Genomic DNA, 20,222 nt, shown 5'->3' on the forward strand with positions numbered 1-20,222 from the left:
ATATTTAATAGATGATTTTCAAAAAGGATTAGCATGTTACAATTAGCTTAAAATTTGTTTTCTAAATACACAGTTTGTACAGGACTTTACAGTCTATGATATCAAACAGACATCAAGAATCAGCACATGAATTTCAACAATGGTGCCAAACGAAAAGCTTCATGCCGCAATGCATGCTGGGTGCCACCATAGTACAAATCTCATCCATGACTCCCAGCATTCATTGCGGCATGAAGCTTTTCATTTGTCACCATTGATGAGATTCATATGCTGATTCTTGAGGTCTGTTTGTCTAAATTTAGCTGCAGCTTAACATTTTTTATTATGATGGATAGCATGATGTAGTGTCACAAGATTGTTATAACTAATAGCACATAAATAAATTAAATGCACACCATCCATACACTCATAAACTTGATCAGATCAGCACTTGCTGATTATGACATCATCAAGAAACATCTGATCATATTTTCTCTCACCATAACAAATATATTTTATTAAAAAACAGTTAAAGGAGCCAGAGAAAAACTAAAAGCAGAGTAAAGGGTCAAGAGCTCAAATAAAGGAGCCATTAATCACGATTCCGGTGACTTCAAATAAAACATTCAATGAAACATCAACATCTAAACCTCTGTTAATTCTCAATAAGAGCTTGTCTATGTAGATTAATGATGTCTAAAACATCCAAATGTTCAAACAAACTCTTTATTAAACGTCCCTGGACGTTCTCCCCCACTCCCCCACTGGGCCCTGCAGCCCTCTGCAGGCCGAGTCAGACTGCCTTTCCTAAATCCAACCAAGAAGAAAACGGACAACTCTTGTCTTAAGGATGCCGTGCGGTCCAGCGTGGACTCAACAGGCCCAGGGCATGAGGCTTCGAAGCATCCAGGACATGTGCTCACTCCAGCATCAAGGACAACCTCAGGAGTTCAGTGACTTCATTCAACACGGACGAAGTCCTTCGCAACTCTCACCATGTGCTCTTCGTGTCCTGCCGGCAGAGCGTGGAGGCCACAATCTGCACCCCAGCCATGAGAACAGTGACAATACAAGTTCATCCTATCTCCTTCATCCAACGGAGAAGAAACGATTGCAACTCATACAGTGACATTTGACACTCAAGGACCCAGCGACGAATCCAGTATTCAACCACTTCAAGAATTGACCATGCAAGGTATAAATTTAATGAGGTGCTCTGAAATAAGCTGATGGTTCTTTTCATACTAAAATAGATCTTGCTCCATAGTTCTATTACCTGTTTCCGGTTCCACATCACTCACCCCTTTACCTATTTATGTATGTATGTATGTATGAATGTATGTATGTTTGTTTAGTGTTAGTTATGTTTGTGAGTTAGTTAATAAAACTTGTGCACAATTATGAATTTGATTTCTGATCCTCTGTTTGCATACAAATTCCATTTTACGATCATGATTTTGTTACATGCTCTAATTGCGGTCAGGGGCGTAGTTTGTGGGGGGGATGGGGGGGAGATAACCCCCCCAATATTTAAATCTATGCATTACAACCCCCCCAATATTTATACCATGATCACAATATCAGGAGGCATACCCAAACTTCAACCCCTCCAATGTTCAAACCAAATCTACGCCCTTGATTGCGGTACATGAGAAGGAATAATTATTTTTCAGTGACCCTGAAAGATACACTTTTCTTAGAATAAATGAATAATCGAAGAGTTCGTTGGAACTGATTAATTGATTGTAATATTAATTTGGCTTACCCCAAAGTTAATCTAATTAACTGACCCAAATATTAATAATTAATCATAATTGGTAATTATGGATTATTATTAATATTTCCCCTTTGAGCTAATTTGTTACAGTATGTTAACCCTGAAATGAGGGAAACTCTGAGTTTTCTGTTTCAGAATGGGAGGTATGTTAAACCTGAGAAAGCAGAGTAAGTCAAGCCCGTTTCTGAAAGAGAGGTAACTTATACTCAGAGTCAGTTACCATGGTGACTTACTCTGTGAACCTAACCTGGTCGGGAGCAGGTTTTCTTCGGTAAACCCAGAGTTTCTATCGGTCTCCTCCCCTTTTTTAAAGAGGAAGTGCTGTTTAAACACCTCATTCATTCTTTCAGTACATTTTTATTAATAAAATTAATCTTTTATTCAGAGGTGGAGAGTCCAGGGGTCAGAAAGTAAAAGTCCTGCCATATATTTATTCCACCCATGAACTCACACAGCAAAAACTCCAGTGTTAAATGAACTCTCCTGTGAGTTTATTTGGCTCCAGACTCAAGAGTGTTAAAGTTAATGAGATAATTAAGTGATTGATTGAGTGATGATCGAGCATTATTGAAAACACCTGATGTTAACAAGCAGAATTACTGAAGGAGAAAATCTCTTTTTTAAGTTGCCATTATGGTGATCAGTGTTTGCTTTAGTTGGGCTCTTGACCCTTAAACTAATAACTTTAGATTTTGTTTGGCTGTTGTATCTGGGTTATAACTCTCAGATGAACAAAGAGAAACGTTGATCAGGTGGTGTTGGTTATGTTTTGACGTAATCATAATTTGACCTGAATCACAAAGCTCATTTAGAGAGTTAAGTTTACCTTGTTGATTATAGCTGCCTGTGATTCTAATATTATGCCATGTTAATCATTTTCACTGATTAAGTGTTACATTAAACAGACTGTAGTGTGCACACTAAGCAGTGTTCATTTCATCTGGGCAAACCCATGTGGGGCCTACATGGAAACTGAGGACAAAACTGTCTGGGTCCCAGTTAGATAGCCCAGGTCAAACCCATTTGGGCCCCACATGGCTGTGCTGGCTGGGTTTCTGCTCACATGCTCTGATAATAATAGCGCTGTAGCACTACTCTATTTTGATAAGCGTTTAACAAATCTGTTAAATCTGATTCTGTTCAGAACTGAATGAAGAATAAGATATTCATATTTAATATTTTCATATAGGCCTATTTCCTGTCCAATTTTTGTGTGTTACTTTATTTCATTGGCTATATCTACAGGTTCACAGGTTATACTGACAGTTATGCTTCAATAAAACCTTGTTTTTTTTTAGGTTGGTTGAAATCAGTTTAATCAGTAATCTTAAATAATGTATTTCATTTCCACATTTCAACCAGTTATTGTAGATGTTTCCACATGAAGTATATTTTCTAAGTTGAAATGACAAAACATTTTTTCAGTGTACATTACCTATTTCAGTCGTCGCCGGTGAGACAGATGAAAAGGCCAAGTACAGTCTTAAGACATCTAAAAAAGAATTATAAATACAAATGAATCAACATGTTTAGGACACAATAAAATAGAAATAAACATATATAAATATAAGCTTGTACTTAAAATAATAGTTCACCCAAAAATGAAAGTTCTGTCATCATGACTTTTTCTTTCACAGAATATTGTATTGTCTATCTTAGAAATGATTATTATTCACACACATCTTTTCCACTTAATGAAACTCTCAAGCCTTTTCAGTTCAAACTAACAAAAAAGCACCATTGCAGCACTACAGTATCTTTTTGAAGTATGATGTGTGTGTTGATATAAAAAGCTAAGATTGCAAAACTAAAATAAACACTGATTCAATAAAAACCAAACATTTTCAATAAATCATTAACATCTACAGAAAAAAAAGTCAGTCTGGTTTGAAATAGAGATTTAATTTTTTCCAGTTGATTTCACATTAAGCTGTGGTTGAAGTCAGTTGTAGTTCTTGTGTTTCTTTTTTCTTCAGTGATTCTGCTTGTTATCATCAGGTGTCTTCAATAATCAAACAATCATCACTCAATTAATCACTTAATTATCTCATTAACTTTAACACTGCTTCTGTGTTTCTTTGAACACTCTGCCGGAGTTTCCCTTATGAACACTGAGCAATGGTAATTCAACACCGGGGAATTTACTGTGTGCAGTGACGTGAAGGATAAACCAGATCTGATTCACTGCCCAGTGGGCATTTGATGTCAATTTAACATCAATATGACATCAAATTGATGTCAAAATTAGGTCACGAAATAAGTCAAAAATGAAAGTCATATTGACGTCAAAGTGTTGATGTCAATTTGACGTCAAGAGTTTGATAATAAGTCATTTTGCCAAACAAAAAGGTGTTTCACCTTGTTTGGCCGTACACTTATTACCAGCTTCACTTACACTAACCAGATTTACTTTATTTAATTTCCGGTTTAATGAAATCATATTTTGCATTTTAAAGTCACCATGATGGTGGTTAGCGTTTGCTTTAGTTGTGCTCTTGACCCTTGACTTCTTAATATTAAATTTTCTCTGGCTGCTATAATTGTGTGTTTATAAAGCTCTGTTGTTGTAGTTAAAAAAAGCCATGAGATCAGGTGACGTTGGCTGTTTATTGTTCCCTTATGTTCTGATTATATAGGACTTGTGGTTTCAAAACAGAAACAGGTTTTATTCATAACAGAAGTCATTTGATTCTACAGCATGTCTAGCAGTTTTGTTTATCAAATAATGTACTTGGTTTTTAAAAACTATTTAGTGCACAAAACCCTGTCATCTATGGCATTACTTAGACGCACACAGACATCAAGAAACAGCGTATGAATCTCAACAATGGTGACAATCGAACAAAATATCCAGATAATCAGATCAACTCCAGCTGCATAATTTATTAAAGCTGCAATGCATGCTGGGAGATTTTGGTGAGTTTTGATTGGTGGTACCCAGCATGCACTGCAGCATGAAGCATTTCATTGATTGTCACCATTGTTGAGAGTCATACACTGATTCTTGATGGCTAAGTAATAATGTAGAGGAAAATGTTTAATGCACTAAATGTTTTTAAAATCCATTATAGTCTTTGATAAACAAAATTGCTCTAATGCTGTAAAAATAAATAGATTCTATTGTAATACATCATAAAAACCATCAATTCTATATAATCAAAACATTTGACACTGAACACGATTAGGGAATCAGGCATTTACATGATGGTATTGTCGTCATCATCTATAAACAGCCAACATCCTCTGACCTCATCTTCTCATGACTATTTTGCCTATAACAAGTATAGCAGCCAAATAACTTTTATATTAAAGAGTGAAGGGTCAAGAGCACAACTAAAGCAAACGCTAACCACCATCATGGTGACTTTAAAATACAACATTTGAATGATTTCATAAAAATGGAAATTATATAAAGTAAATCTGGTTAGTTTTAAGTGAAGCTGGTAATAAGTGTACGGCCATGCGTTTCACCTTTTTGTTTGGCAAAATGACATCAGCAGAGGTCAAACTCTTGACGTCAAATTGACATCAACACTTTGACGTCAATATGACTTTCATTTTTGACCTATTTCTTGACCTAATTTTGACATCAAGGTGCCCGCTGGGTGGTCATTACATCAGCATACAGACAAAAAATAAAAAATAAACACTGTTTAGACTTTTTTTTTTTTTTTTTTTTTTTTTTTTTACCTTTATTTTTACAGGCAAGTCATTAAGAACAAGTTCTTATTTACAATGGCGGCCTGACAAGTGGGATAACCACTTAGGGAAAGGGGAAGTAGAGTTAAAAGGTACAAAACATTATAGATACTTACAGGTAAGCAATTACATAAATACAATTGAAAACTCAACACAGTAGACAACAGACCACATTGACCAGCTATATGTATATAGAAATGATGAATGGAGCTACAAAGAAATAAGTTACAAAGAAATAACTTACACAGAATAACAGAGATGAGAGGATGAGTTTTTATAAAACCTGAAATATGAAGAAAAAGTCAATAAAAAATACTGAAAGTCTGAGTCTGAGAAAACTACATTCATCATGTGTTCACAGTTCATAAGGTTTTTGGGGCAATGAGAGCCAACCTTTAAACACAAGAAGAATACTCACCTTTATGAAAGGAAACCATTGTCAGTTTATTTCTGTGTTTCCACAAACCAGTTCAGAGGACGAGTTTCCTTTACAGATAGAGAATAAACAAATTAGCCATTGCACTGACGCATGACTTATAAAAAGCTGTTTTCTCTTTGTTTCAAACACACATGTTAAACATTCCACAGCATTTGATTTTGGATCAGAGTTCAAATTGAGACTTTTAAAACCGTTATTGTAAAGCACAATGCAATAAAGAATGAATCAACTGGATCAATTTCTCATATTTTATGAGGTGGCTATTGGCTAATTCGTACGAATGACCAACCCCTGACCCCACCCCTAAACCTACCCCTGACCCCGCCCCTAACCCTACCCCTGATCCCGCCCCTAAACCTACCACTGACCCGCCCCTAAACCTACCCCTGACTCCACCCCTAAATCTACCCCTGACTCCACCCCTAAACCTATCTCTGACCCCGCCCCTAAACCTACCACTGACCAGCCCCTAAACCTACCCCTGACTCAGCCCCTAAACCTACCCCTCACTGGCGTTTAGACAAATCAGTCATCAGTATTAAATCAGTATTAAATAATCTCAAATCAGTATTAAATAATGCTCTGTTGTTTTCCTAGAAATTAAGAATCACAAGTGCTCTTGAGTTATTCATGAAGTTTCATCCTTCAAAATGTTAGTAAGAGTCCTGACCTGGTCAAAGCCCAATGTGTGTTAAAATGTAACTCTGGATATAATAGCACTGGGTGGAGGAGAGTTTGTGTTTATGAAAAAAATTATAGGTATATTTTATATGGTATCCCATAAAATGCTCTAAAATAAATAAAACAATACATTCAAATAAATAAATTAAATCTTAATTCATGAAAACTTAAAGATTAACGGGTGTTTTTTTGGCAGCCAATCACATCATGCCTCTTTTTCAATGTCTTTTTCAAATGCTGCTTTCACTTGTTATTAATAACCAGATTGACTTTATTTCTGTCAGACTCTACAGAAGCTCTTATTGAGAGTTAACAGGTTTTGGTGTTGACGATTCATTGAATGTTTCATATAAAGTCACCAGAATCGTGATTAGTGTCAGCTTTATTTGGGCTCTTAACCCTTGACTCTTCAACATTAGTGTTTCCTGATCGCTGTAAATGTCTGTTTACTTTAACACATTTAAAACAGCAGAAATAACCATAAGAGAATGAAATATGCTCAGATGATAATATTATCATCATGGACATGTAGGGTTGTTAAGTTCAGCGAGAGTTCAATATTTAAAAGATTAATGTAATATTAAAAAAAATATTTTTAAAAGGATTAGCATGTTACAATTACCTTAAAATTAGTTCTTAAATACACAGTTCATACAAAACCTTACAGGCTATGGTCTCAAACAGACATCAAGAATCAGCACATGAATCTCAACAATGGTGACAAACGAAAAGCTTCATGCCGTAATGCATGCTGGGTACCACCATAGTACAAATCTCATCCATGACTCCCAGCATGCATTGCGGCATGAAGCTTTTCGTTTGTCACCATTGTTGAGATTAATACGCTGATTCTTGAGGTCTGTGTTTGACTAGTTTCTGTTGAAGCTTAACATTTTTAGAAAACATTTTATATTATGATGTATAGCATGATGTAGTGTCACAAGATTATTATAACTAATAGCAAATTAATTAATTACGCATCATCCATATACTCAAAAACTTCAGATCAGCACTTGCTGATTATGACATCATCAAGAAACATCTGATCATATTATCTCTCACCATAACAAATATATTTTATTAAAATACAGTTAAAGGAGCCATAAAAAAACTAAAAGAAGTGTAAAGGGTAGTGATGTTACGTTCGTGAACGAATCGTTCTTTTTGAACGAATCTTTTAGGTGAACGAATCGTTCTCGTTCACGCAATCCATTGACTCATATTTCTCGTTCACTGAAATTCCTCCCTCCACAGCCGCGCGGCGCTATTTGCAGCGCATGCGCAGCTCAGTGAACCGGGTAGCTGTGTTATCTATGGTGTTTTCAACCTGTCAAGAATGACTAAACCTCAAGCCAATAGCGTTCGAGTATGAGATGTGACGGAGCATGTGATTTGTTGGATGTAGTGAACGAATACGCCCTTCACTGACTGTGACCGAGTTGCCTTTGAGTCTGAACGAGAGAGAGAGATCTTCTCGTGAACGAACTGGTACATGTCGTTCGTGAACGAAAAGAACCAGTTGTTTGAACGATAATGATGGCGAACCGATAGAGCTGGGTTTGTGTAGTCAGCATATCTGCATCAAAGAAAGAAATTTACACTTTACCATTGTAATGAAAACAGTTTAATAACGCAAGCATGGTTAAATATAGCAAAGACAAATTAACATTGTCATTTTGTACTTGACTGTTTACTTGATTTAAATGTACACTTCTCTTTACCTGCTTTTCTTTTCTTTTGTTTGTGTGTTTTAGACTTAGTTTTGTGGTATTTTGCACTTTGAAAAATTTACTTTACTACTTGTGTTCATTTTGTATTATCAAAAATGAATTAATTACGTTTTATTCATGTCATATGCACTTCTCTAAAAACTAAAACAAACCAAAAAATATGACAGTATTGGTTAGGTCTCATTTGCGTAACGTCAGCAAATAACATTTCAGTTCGGGCTGTGAAGGGGCATGTAATTGGTTGGATCTACTGAACGAATACGCCCATCACTGACTGAGATCGCTCTGTTTTGAGTCTGAACGAGAGAGAGAGATCTCGTTCGTGAACGAATTGATCAAACTGGTACATTTCGTTCGTGAATGAGAGTACTGGGTAGATCGGTCATTTAGCATGTGATTCAATCTTATTCAAAGTGCAGTTATAGGTGTGCGTATAATTGTTTATCATATTTAACATGCATAACATAACTCAACGTTTAATATAATCCCAGATTTATGAATGTGTATGTCTGACCAAACAATTAAAATGTTAATTATGCAAGAAAACCTTGGTTTGGTCATCTGAACCTCTTATTTAGACTTATTTTATTAATTTAGTAAATAAGGCACAAATTTTAACAAAGCCAAATCAGGTTTTTTTTGTAACCATTAAATACGTTCGTTAAAACATAGCATAAAATACACTCTTTTTCGCCACCTGCTGCAGTATTTATGTAATAGGAAGAAATTGTCACTGAACGAATCAGTGAACGAATCTGAACGAATCATTTTGGTGAACGAACTGAAAATGAACAAGTCTCTGGAAAGAATCAAAATTTCCACCACTAGTAAAGGGTCAAGAGCTCAAATAAAGGAGCCATTAATCACGATTCTGGTGACTTCAAATAAAACATTCAATGAAACATCAACATCTAAAACTCAGTTAATTCTCAATAAGAGCTCGTCTATGTAGATTAATGATGTCTAAAACATCCAAATGTTCAAACAAACTCTTTATTAAACGTCACTGGACTCCATAAACACAAGTTAACAATACGTTTCAGTTTACAAAATGTGTTGTCCTTAACTAGACACACAGGTTTGTTAAGATATAACGCAGGTTGTGTTGTTTTTAACACATCCGTTTTAAGAGTGTACAGTTAAGACTTTCGTATGTTACATTTTAAATAGATATGTTGCAAAAGATGGCTTAATTTCATTTTTTATTTCACAAACTAGGATATTTTTCTCAAATTAGAGTCAGTCTATTTTATATACATATATCAAATATATATATATAAAGCCAAAAGAAAATATGATCAGGTGATTTTGGGAAACTGTTGATCTGAACTGCTGATAATGTTGTTTTTTTTCTTCCCTCATCACTGAAATCATTCATAACTGATTGCTGTAAAATGCATAATGTGTGACCTCCTGCTGGTCCTAGTCAAAAGTCTAGCAGCTACATTTTGTACAACTTGCAGTCGATCTAAAGAAGACTTATTCAAACAAGTGTACAGCACATTGCAATAGTCCAATCGTGTAGAAATAAAGGCATGGACAAGCATCTCCATCTCTTTTTTGGAAACCATAGATCTAATCTAAGCAATGTTCCAGCACTATAAACCCTAACGCTCAAAATAACTAATTGGTTTGAGTAGGACAAACTTAAATTAAACTAATTAGTTCAGTCAAATTAACTTTTATGAGTATTTAGCACTTTCTTTTTCTTTCAAGTTCACAGAACTGATATATTTTAAGTAAACTGAACTATTTCATTGTTTTGAGTTTTATTAAATGATTTATTTTAATTTAAACAAACTTAAGTTTAACTGAAATGGCTGGGATGTCTATTTCCCAGCATGCTTTGCCGATGGCACTTGAATGGGAGAGTAAATGCTAAAATTAAGTGTAATATAATGTTTTATTTGTGCAAGATTAAAGGTGCTGTATGTAACTTTTCTACTAAAATGAATCCTTTTTTTTATTGCCTGTGTGTGAAGGGGTTGTAATCTCACATTAAAATGATCCACTTTGCGGGTTTTGCTATTACCTCAGAAAGCAAGTATTCTTATTTTTATGTGAAGGTGCCGGGTCGGATTTACTGCGAAATCCAGTGACGTCACCTGCACGCGCGCTCCCGAGCCCTAGCCTACTGATTTTGCACTCAACAGCGACGACACTGCAACTTATTACATGGACTTATGACTTATGCAACTTATGACATGTCTGATAACACTAAGAAATGACCTGCTCCCAGCACAACACAGACTCCAACACAAACTCCACATATTGATAAAAAAACAAACAAAAAAGTTTTTTTCTGCTGAAGCTCGTAAGGCCAGACGTGAAACGGATGAACTTCGGGTGAAAAAACACGGCTCAACATCGGCAGGGCATTTGAGTCATGGAGAAACCTTATCTACAAACTTAGAATGTACATTTCCTGAAGAAAATGTGAAGTGCACAGTAAATTCCCCGGTGTTAAATTTAACACCGCTCTGTGTTTATATGGGAACCACCAGCAGGGTGTTAAAAGTAACACTGAAGCAGTGTCAGAGTTAATGAGATAATTAAGTGATTAACACTAGAAGTGCCAAAATTCCATAACTACTAGAACTGCCGCAAGCGGTCATTTTGACCGCTAGATTCAAAACTCTATATCTTTAATGATAAATACCCAATTGAGAGATTAATGCATTTATTGTTATTATTAATTGCATTTAAACAAGTTTAATTATACATCTATCAATAATAATATCAGTAGATGTCCTGAACAAAATGACGGAGTAGCCTGTTTTCATGTTTACACTCGATCGCGTCCGCGCCCGCCGACACACAAACACACACACGCACACACACACACACACACACACACACACACACACACACACACACACACACACACACACACACACACACCATATTCCATTGCAATCTTGACATCGCAGCCCGTTCATTACAGCCATAATAAAATATAATAATAAAATAGCCTAGTCAACCTAACATATAAAAATTCCACTGCTCGATATAGTCAGTAGCCTAGGCTACAATTCGTACCATTTTGCGCATGTGAAGGATGATTTTTTCCGTCGATTTTGGAACACGAGTGAAGTACAAAGCCTATAATAAAGAATAGTTTACCATCCAAATACATCGCATGTTGAAACATTTTAATTCTAATTAGAGAGTTACGTGAGCCCAACGGCGCTTACTTTCACTTTCGCTTGAAAGTAGCCTAACCGATTTCATTTTGGCTTGTTTATGGATTATTTATTTGTTATTGTTCTGTTCTGAATATCATTACATTTAAATGATTTGTTGTGGAATATGTTTTGTGTATTTTTTACCACTTTTTATTGTTGTGTATATTGGTATATGTATAATAATACCGCAAAATTCAGTGCGGTCAATATGACGGTTTATGGCCGAAATAGGTAAATATGTTCATTTGTTTTTTTGCCTTATGTGTAATTTATATGAAAAGCATTTTAAATGAAAATACAGACACTTTTAGGAAAAGTCAGGTACCAGCAGGATTTTATTTATTTTTTCAACAAAGTTATTGCAGATATAAAATTCAAAACGGTCAAAATGACCGCCATGGCAGTTCTAGTGTTAATTGAGCGATGACTGAGCATTGAAGATACCTGATGATAACAAGCAGAATCACTGAAGAAAAGAGAAACACAAGAACTACAACTGACTTCCAGAGATGAAATCAACTGAAGAGAAAAGACCACATTAAATCTGTGAAGATCTCAGCAGAGGAGGATTAAACAACTCCACAAACAGCATTACCAGCTTCACTTATTACCAACTAGTTATTGAGAATTAATAGAGGTGTAGATGTTGATGTTTTATTGGAAATAATATGTTTTAGTAAATTCACCATTATGGTGATCAGTGTTTGCTTTAGTTGGGCAGTTTGACTCTTGGCTTTGCTATGCAAGTTTGTGGTCTTTGTGACAGTGTTTACCAAAACACATACTTTTGTTACAAAGTATGCCAGAAACAAAGATGATCAAATGATGTAGTTTTAACCATCATGAAGTAGAATGATTCACTAATCTCATAAATTAGCAAAAATGGTATTTGTTATTAAAAGATTAATTTTTCACCAATGATAATTTCTTGCCACTGAACAGACATTCTGAATTATGATTTTTATTTTATTTTTTGTGAACATTGAGAAGAAAATTATTCAAGACATACACAGACATCAAGAATTAGCATATGAATCTCAACAATGGTGACATGATTCCTGCAGCAATGCATGCTGGGAGCCACCATATTATAAAACTAATGGCTCCCAGCATGCATTGCAGCATGAAGCATGTCACCATTGTTGTGATTCATAAGCTGATTCTTAATGTTAGTGTGTGGATGTGTTTGTTTTTGGCTTATTTTCTTGCAATTTATTTAGAAGTTAAAATTCAGAATGTTTGAGCTTTGGAAAAAAAAAATATTGACGGTAAAAATCTGTTAATAACATGTTACCTCTTTTGGTCAGTTATGACATTTGACAATTTTTTTTTTTTTTTATGTTGATGAAACATATATCATATCTTAGTTTATGGTTTCCTTTGCAACAAATTATGTGCTTTAGTAAACACTGTTACAAAAACAACAACTAACATAAAAAATATATATAAATTGTCAAACCACCCAACTAGAGGGAACACTGATCACCATAATGGTGACCAAACATTTTCATCTAGAAATTTGTTCATTCTCAAAAAGAACTTCTGTAGATGAATGACAGAAATAAGGTCAAACTGGTTTGTAATAAGAGCGATTTCATGTCTTTTCAGTTGATTTCATCTACAGCTGTGTCCGGAAGTCAGTTGTAGTTCTTTTGTTTCTCTTTTCTTCAGTGATTCTGCTTGTTATCATCAGGTGTCTTCAATAATCCAACAATCATCGCTCAATTAATCACTTAATTATCTAATTAACTCTAACACTGCTTCAGTGTTACTTTTAACACCCTGCTGGTGGTTCCCATATGAACACCGAGCGGTGTTAATTTAACACCGGGGAATTTACTATGTGGTGCTTGCAGTGGCAAAATTCGGCACGGTTGATAGGGTTTCATACTTATCATGGTACGAGCATGGAGCATTAGTTCAACGTCAAGCTGATAAAAGTAGCCTATTATTGTAACGTTGCAGTGGGAGTTTACCTTAGTTTCCAGCATGTTGTGTGATGCTTTCTCCGGTGTGTTGCGTCCGGTCACAGTAGGCTATATAAACGGTTGCGTCTCAGTCTGAAGGTACCCACAGTGTTCGCTCATAAATTCGAGCACGCGCTTGTAAACTTATTGGTTGCAATCTGAAACATCACTGCTAGAGGTCGCTGAAACCTACATACAGCACCTTTAATGTTAAGTGGGAGATTTAGTAGTGATTTATGTTTTGTTATGCTAATTTAGAAGAATTTCTGTTAATGTTGGTTTTAGGGTTTAATTTGAGAGCAAATAAAATCTTTATATTGTTGTACTTGTACTCATACAGCAAGTGCTGTATAACATACTATTGTTAGCATGATAACATAATAGTATGTTAGCAGACTAGCTTGTTAAAACTATAAGTTAATACTAATGAAAGTGTTCACATTGAGATTACATGAAGGTTTTAAGTTAAATGTATGAAATAGTGTACTCTGATTTTAATTGTTCTTAACTCGAAATGTTTAAGTACAAACTTAAAATCTAAAGTTCTGCTTACTTAAACTTCGAATTGAAAAATTAAAAAAATTGAGGCAATCGATTGCCTTACATTTTTTGAGTTCTGCTAACTTATTCGGGTTTACAGTGTGAGATGGAAAAAAACAGGTGCGAACCACAGACTTAATTTGACTGTTAAAACACATCGATCTGTCAAAAATGACACCCAGATTTCTTATGTCACTACGGTCAGAGGATGATAGACCCCCAAGGGCCTGCCTAATCTTAGGGGTAATGTTGTCTGGGGCAAAAATCATCACCTCTGTTTTATCAGTATTAAGTTGCAGAAAGTACTCAGCCATCCATTTATTAATGGAAACTAAACAATTCAGCAGAATGGACAGTTTGTCTAGTCTGTCTGGACTAAATGAAATAAATAACTGGATGTCATCCGCATAACAATGATAAGATACTGTTTTAAAACTACTTATAATCTTTCCAAGGGGAAGCATGTACAGACTGAACAGCAGGGGGCCAAGCACAGAACCTTGCGGCACACCACAGGACAAAGGAACATAATCTGACATGAAAGATCCTGTGGACACAGAAAAACTCCTGTCAGAAAGATAGGAGGTAGAGATGCGCGGATGGGCTATTATTTCATCCGCAACCGCATCACAAAAATCATCATCCGTCCGCCATCCAGCCGCACCAACGTTTTTTACCAATTTTCAAAACCGCACCCGCCCGTCATCCGTTGATTTGTGTATACATATATTTTTCATTTGATTGGTTCAACCGCCCGCCACCCGCCCGAATTTAATTAAAATATTATTTTTCGTCACGTCATCCACCCAATCCGCGGTTTATCCGCGGAGTCCGCGGCTGTAACCGCCAACCGCGCATCTCTAATAGGAGGTAAACCAATCCAGAGCAGATCCAGAAATGCCCACTAGAGAGTTAAGTCTATCAATCAGAATGCAGTGATCAACAGTATCAAAAGCTGCACTGAGATCTAACAAGACCTCATCTAACAAAACAAAAACGTGCATTTTGACAATGTTTTGAAAGCAGGAACCTTGGATTAGAGAAATAATCAGTGTTTCATCTCACTACTTTACATGTTGTATCTGCATCACATATGCAAATCCACCGCGGAGTAAAAGAGTCAACCCAAGTTAAACCTAATGATAAATTAATACAAAAGTATTTTTATTACTATTATTATTTAACCATTTATTTGTTCAGCTAAGTTGATTCAACAGGGGTAAAAAAGCAACAAATACACAACAAAGCAACTCATTTTCCTGATTTTTCAGCATGCATCTAGATCAGGGAAGGGAAAACTCTGTCCTGGAGGGCCACTGTCCTGCAGAGTTTAGCTCCAACCTTGATAAACTCTCCTGTCTGTAGCTTTCTAGTAATCCTGAAGACATTGATTAGCTGGTTCAGGTGTGTTTGCAGAGGTGGAAAGTCCAGGTTCAGAAAGTAAAAGTCCTCTTCAGTATTTTGTTCCAATCACCTGGATTTGCTAATTCAGCAGGAGAGAGAACTCTGCTGAACTCTTGTTTGGCTGCTGTACCTTGAGTTATAACAGCCAGATGAACAAAGAGAAAAGGTGAACAGGTGTTGGTTATATTTTAACATAATCATCATTTGACCTGAATCACTGAACTCATTTAGAGTCTAATCTATGACTTAAATGTATATTGGTCATAACAGCATCACAGTGATTCTACTGAATAATATCGAGATTTGTCAATATAATCCAAATGATTTCTTAAAAGTTGTTCTGAAATTATTATTTTTATTTTTTTTATCTTTCTTTAAGGCACACACAGACATCAAGAATCAGTGTATGAATCTCAACAATGGTGACAAAAAGAATATTCAATTAGGAAAAGGAAATTACTAAGACAATTCAGATCATAATTTATTCATACCGCAATGCATGATGGGAGCCATGAATGAGTTTTGATTGGTGGCACCCAGAATGCACTGCAACATGCTTTATTATTGTCACCATTGTTGAGAATCACAGGCTGATTCTTGATGTCTGTGTGTCCAAAAAAAAAAAAAACTATTCAAAGTGTTTTGATCAGAACAACTTTAAAGAAATGTTTTGGATTATATTGAAAATGCTGATTATATTGAAACGAGTGTATTGTAGAATCATAGACTGCTGTAATCAACAAGGTACACCTAACTCTCTGAATGAGCTTTGTAATTCAAGTCAAAAGATGATTATGTCAAAACATAACCAACACCACCTGATCAGCTTTTCTCTTTGTTCATGTGAAAGTTATAACTCTGAAAGAACAGCCAAACAAATCTAACGTTATTTGTTTAGGGGGCAAGAGCCCAACTAAACCAAACACTGATCACCATAATGGCAACTTAAAAAAGAGATTTTATCCTTTGGTGATTCTGCTTGTTAACATCAGGTGTCTTCAATAATGCTCAATCATCACTCAATCAATCACTAAATTATCTCATTACCTTTAACACTCTTGAGTCTGGAGCCAAATAAACTCCCAGGAGAGTTCATTTAACACTGGAGTTTTTGCTGTGTGAGTTCATGGGTGGAATAAATATATGGCAGGACTTTTACTTTCTGACCCCTGGACTTTCCACCTCTGTGTGTTTGAGTAGGGTCCCAGTGGCCCTCCAGGACAGCATTTGCTCATCCCTGTCCTAGAGTTTCTTCTAATGAGCTGATGAGTTGAATCAGGTGTGTTTGATTAGGGAGACAAAGAAAACGTGCAGTGTTAGGTGTCCTTCAGGAGCAGGGTTGGGAAGCACTGATTTAAACAATATTACTTTGAAATTAGCTATGTTATCTAATCCATGTATGTGTTCAGTCTGTTTTCTTGTGTGAAACTGAAAGTAAACAGAGCTCTGCAGGAAAAGCCCCGATTTACAGAAAAACTCTCTGCGCGTGCGTGAGCGTTTGTTGAGTGAGTGGAGTGTGACTGATTCGGAGACTGTTCTAGCGGTGGGAGAAATAGTGGGTCATGATAGTATTCGATCAGCTTCTAGGATGAACGGAGCGGTTGTTTTGTTCTTGGACAAAGATGAAAAAGTTAACGACATTGTAGAAAGTGGCATAGTTCTCAATGAGCGTTTCATTAAGATTTTTCCACTGGTTAATCCAGCAAGGAAAGTCTTGTTGTCTAATGTACCCCCGTTCATTAGTGATGAAACATTGCAACGTGAACTGTCTAGATACGGACAGTTCGCGTCAGCAATAAAAAAAATTCCGATGGGTTGCAAATCTCCCCTGTTAAAACATGTGATGTCTTTCCGACGATTTGTTTACATGATATTGAGAACGGATATTGAGGAAATAAACGCTGCTTTCAAGTTCAAAGTTGATGGCTTTGATTATGTTATTTTTGCTACAACGGAAAACATGAAGTGCTTTGGATGTGGAAAAGAAGGGCATTTAGCACGAGCTTGCCCTGATAAAGATCGTTTAGTAAACGCTGCATATGAGAATGAACCTCAAAGCCAAAATGTAGACCAAGGAATTAATGTGGAAAGGGATAGGCAAGCTGACGAAGGGGCAGAAACGAATGTAGTACATTTGGAGAAAGAGGACAGTGGGGCTGTAAGGGCTGTAAGGGCTGTAAAAAGGGAAGCCTGAGAAGTGATGAGACAATGGATATTGAGATTGATGAGGTAGAGAATGAAATCTTTAATGAAGAGGAGAACATTTTTAAAGTACCAGCAGTAAAAAGAAAATTAAATCCTTGTGAAACAGCTGATAAATCTAAGAAAAAGATGCAGGATGAGAAAAATAAGCAAATGTCTGATGTAGGAAGTGAGCAAGAGGGTTCTGAGGCATCTGTGGAAGATAATGGGAGCCAAGATTGCAGTGGCTACAGTTTAGAACAGATGAAGAATTTCTTACAGAGTACAAAAGGAATGAGAAATGTTGAGGTGATAGATTTTTTTCCGGATCTCTCTCTGTTTATTGACTCTGCAAAAAATCTAATGAAACAAAAGGGTGATGAGTGTTTGTCGAATCCAGAGGTGTATAGATTAAAGAAAATTGTGCAAAAAGCATGCACCCAGACAATGCAAAATGAGTCACAAGAATAATGCAATATTTTGTTGTTTGCTTATATTGCTACTCTCTTCCCTCATAATGAGCACTTTTAAAATCGCCTCCCTAAATGTTAATGGGATGAGGGATGCAAAAAAACGGATGCAGCTCTATGATTTAATCAAAATAAAAAAAAATAGATATTGTGTTTTTACAAGAGACTCGTAGTACAAAAGAAAATGAAGAAATATATGTTTTAGTCATAAGACTTCTCTTAGTTCTGGGGTTGCAGCTTTGTTTTCAAAACATTTTATGCCAAGGTCTTGTGATCGCTTTGAAATAATAGAAGGTAGAGTTCTTAAGCTAATTCACCTTATTCCGGAAGTAGCACTGGGTGGCGCCATCCGCGTAATCTCACTTCCTGGTTTAGCTACTTAGCGCTTTGTTTGCCCTGGTCCAATCTGTTATCTGTCTTGATATAAGTAGATAGACTATAATATTATAGCCAAATGCGTTGGCCTATGGTTATTAACAACTGCTGCAACGTACTAAAGTACATTTCACTTGAAGCTTTTGAAACAATGCCACAATCAAATTATTTAATAGCTGTGTCTTTCTAATAGCTATTACTTAGTTATGAAGATGTGCACAAACACTACTACGTTTGAAACATTATTACACCACAGTTTGTTTGCTTAATCACCAGATACATTTGCAGTGTATAGCCAACAGATGAGAAAAAAATAGCCACGAACTGGTGTAGAAAGAAAGTAGAGCCTCAACTAGATGAACAAGAGGGTAACGTTAGCTTAGCTAACTGCTAGCTGCAATTTCTTATGGTTTGATCTCTAACACAAGTAATGGCTGTAAAATAAATCCAGCGACTGAATTCTAGAGGACCATAGCTTTCAAACAAGGTATAGCATGTGTATGTGTCCTGTAGTGAGACCATTACAACATTAGATGTTTGTGGCTAATGTAGGCTAAACACTACACATCGGCCGGGCTGCGATCAGACAGGCAGACGGGTCATATAAACACCTAAAAGTCGTTTAAAAATTACCCCGAGAAACAGTGCATTGCTGTGCTGTTGGTACACACGTACATAGCACATTTGGCACAAATTAGCTTATCTTATGTGACATTTTATCAGTGAGACTTCTCTGCAGTTCTCCTCGAAATTGAATGAGGGTCCGCTAAACCGGAAGTTGGTTTACAATGGAAGTACTGGACAGAAGTAAAAGTGGGCGGGGCGGAATAAGGTGAATAGCAAGGTTTGAAAATGTCACAATGGAATTGATTAATATCTATGCGCCTGTTAAACCTATTGAAAGAATGTTGTTTTTGGAAACATTGAGTGAGAATCTTAAACAGTGTGATATGGAAAACATTTTTATACTTGCTGGTGACTTTAATTGTACATGGTATGATATTGACAGAAATCATATTGAACCACATATGGTTTCAAGACGTAAATTGTTAAACATCATTAAAACCTACCAACTTTGTGATGTTTGGAGGAACTTTCATTTTAAAGATAGCCAATACACTTGGGCTCATGTGAAAGACAATTCTGTTTCGTTAGCACGATTCAATTTTTTTTTATTGTCTTAAACATCAAGTACAGTATTTTAAGTCTTGTTCTATTTGTCCTGTTGTGTTTTCTGACCATTCAATGGTGGAAGCTTGTGTGTTCATTGAATCTGTTAAGCAAAAGAGTGCATATTGGCATTTTAACAATGCTTTGCTTGAGGATGCTGCTTTTGGACAATGTTTACTTTTTTTTTGGATGGGATGGAGAAGTCAAAAGCCTAATTTCGCTTCAATACAGCAATGGTGGGATATCGGGAAGTTAAATATACAAAAACTATATGTAATCAGTATACTTCTAATGTCACTGGGGACACTCTTAAAAATATTAGGATTTTAGAGATGGATGTTGTGGAGCTACAGGGGCTGTGTGGAGCTTATGGAGATCCAGGTCAAATTCAGACTCTTAAGGAGAAATAAGTTGCACTAGCAGATCTGTTGGACACTAGAGCTCAAGGGGCGTTAGTTAGGTCCAGATTTCAAAGTATTTCTGAAATGGATGCCCCGTCCCGATTCTTCTTTAATCTGGAAAAGAAAAATGGTCAAAAAAAGAGTATTCAATGTTTACGGTCTGTGGAGGGTAAAGATCTGACTAGGGACTCTGACATTCGGAAGAGGGCTGTTAGCTTCTACAA

General features: G+C 36.1%; 2 protein-coding genes across 6 annotated transcripts in view; one reads left to right on the forward strand and one right to left on the reverse strand.

Annotated features, from left to right (window-relative positions):
- The window catches only part of LOC311077948 (B-cell receptor CD22-like), a gene marked incomplete at both ends in the record, with an annotated part of 214,999 nt that overhangs the window by 122,992 nt on the left and 71,785 nt on the right, over positions 1 to 20,222 (forward strand). The gene's annotated exons all lie outside the window — the stretch shown is intronic.
- The window catches only part of LOC311077785 (uncharacterized protein), a 77,491-nt gene that overhangs the window by 29,146 nt on the left and 28,123 nt on the right, over positions 1 to 20,222 (reverse strand). For all 5 annotated transcript variants that reach the window (XM_084106405.1, XM_084106401.1, XM_084106402.1 and 2 more), the window contains 3 exons: positions 5,874 to 5,941; positions 5,700 to 5,738; positions 3,192 to 3,248 (listed from right to left, as the gene is read on the reverse strand). In XM_084106405.1, coding sequence (XP_083962531.1) covers positions 3,192 to 3,248; positions 5,700 to 5,738; positions 5,874 to 5,892 — 115 coding nt within the window. In that variant the 5' untranslated portion in view covers positions 5,893 to 5,941. The remainder of the gene's footprint in view (positions 1 to 3,191; positions 3,249 to 5,699; positions 5,739 to 5,873; positions 5,942 to 20,222) is intronic.

Source organism: Abramis brama (genome assembly GCF_963993115.1).
Source record: "Abramis brama genome assembly, chromosome: 2".
Taxonomy (NCBI): domain Eukaryota; kingdom Metazoa; phylum Chordata; class Actinopteri; order Cypriniformes; family Leuciscidae; genus Abramis; species Abramis brama.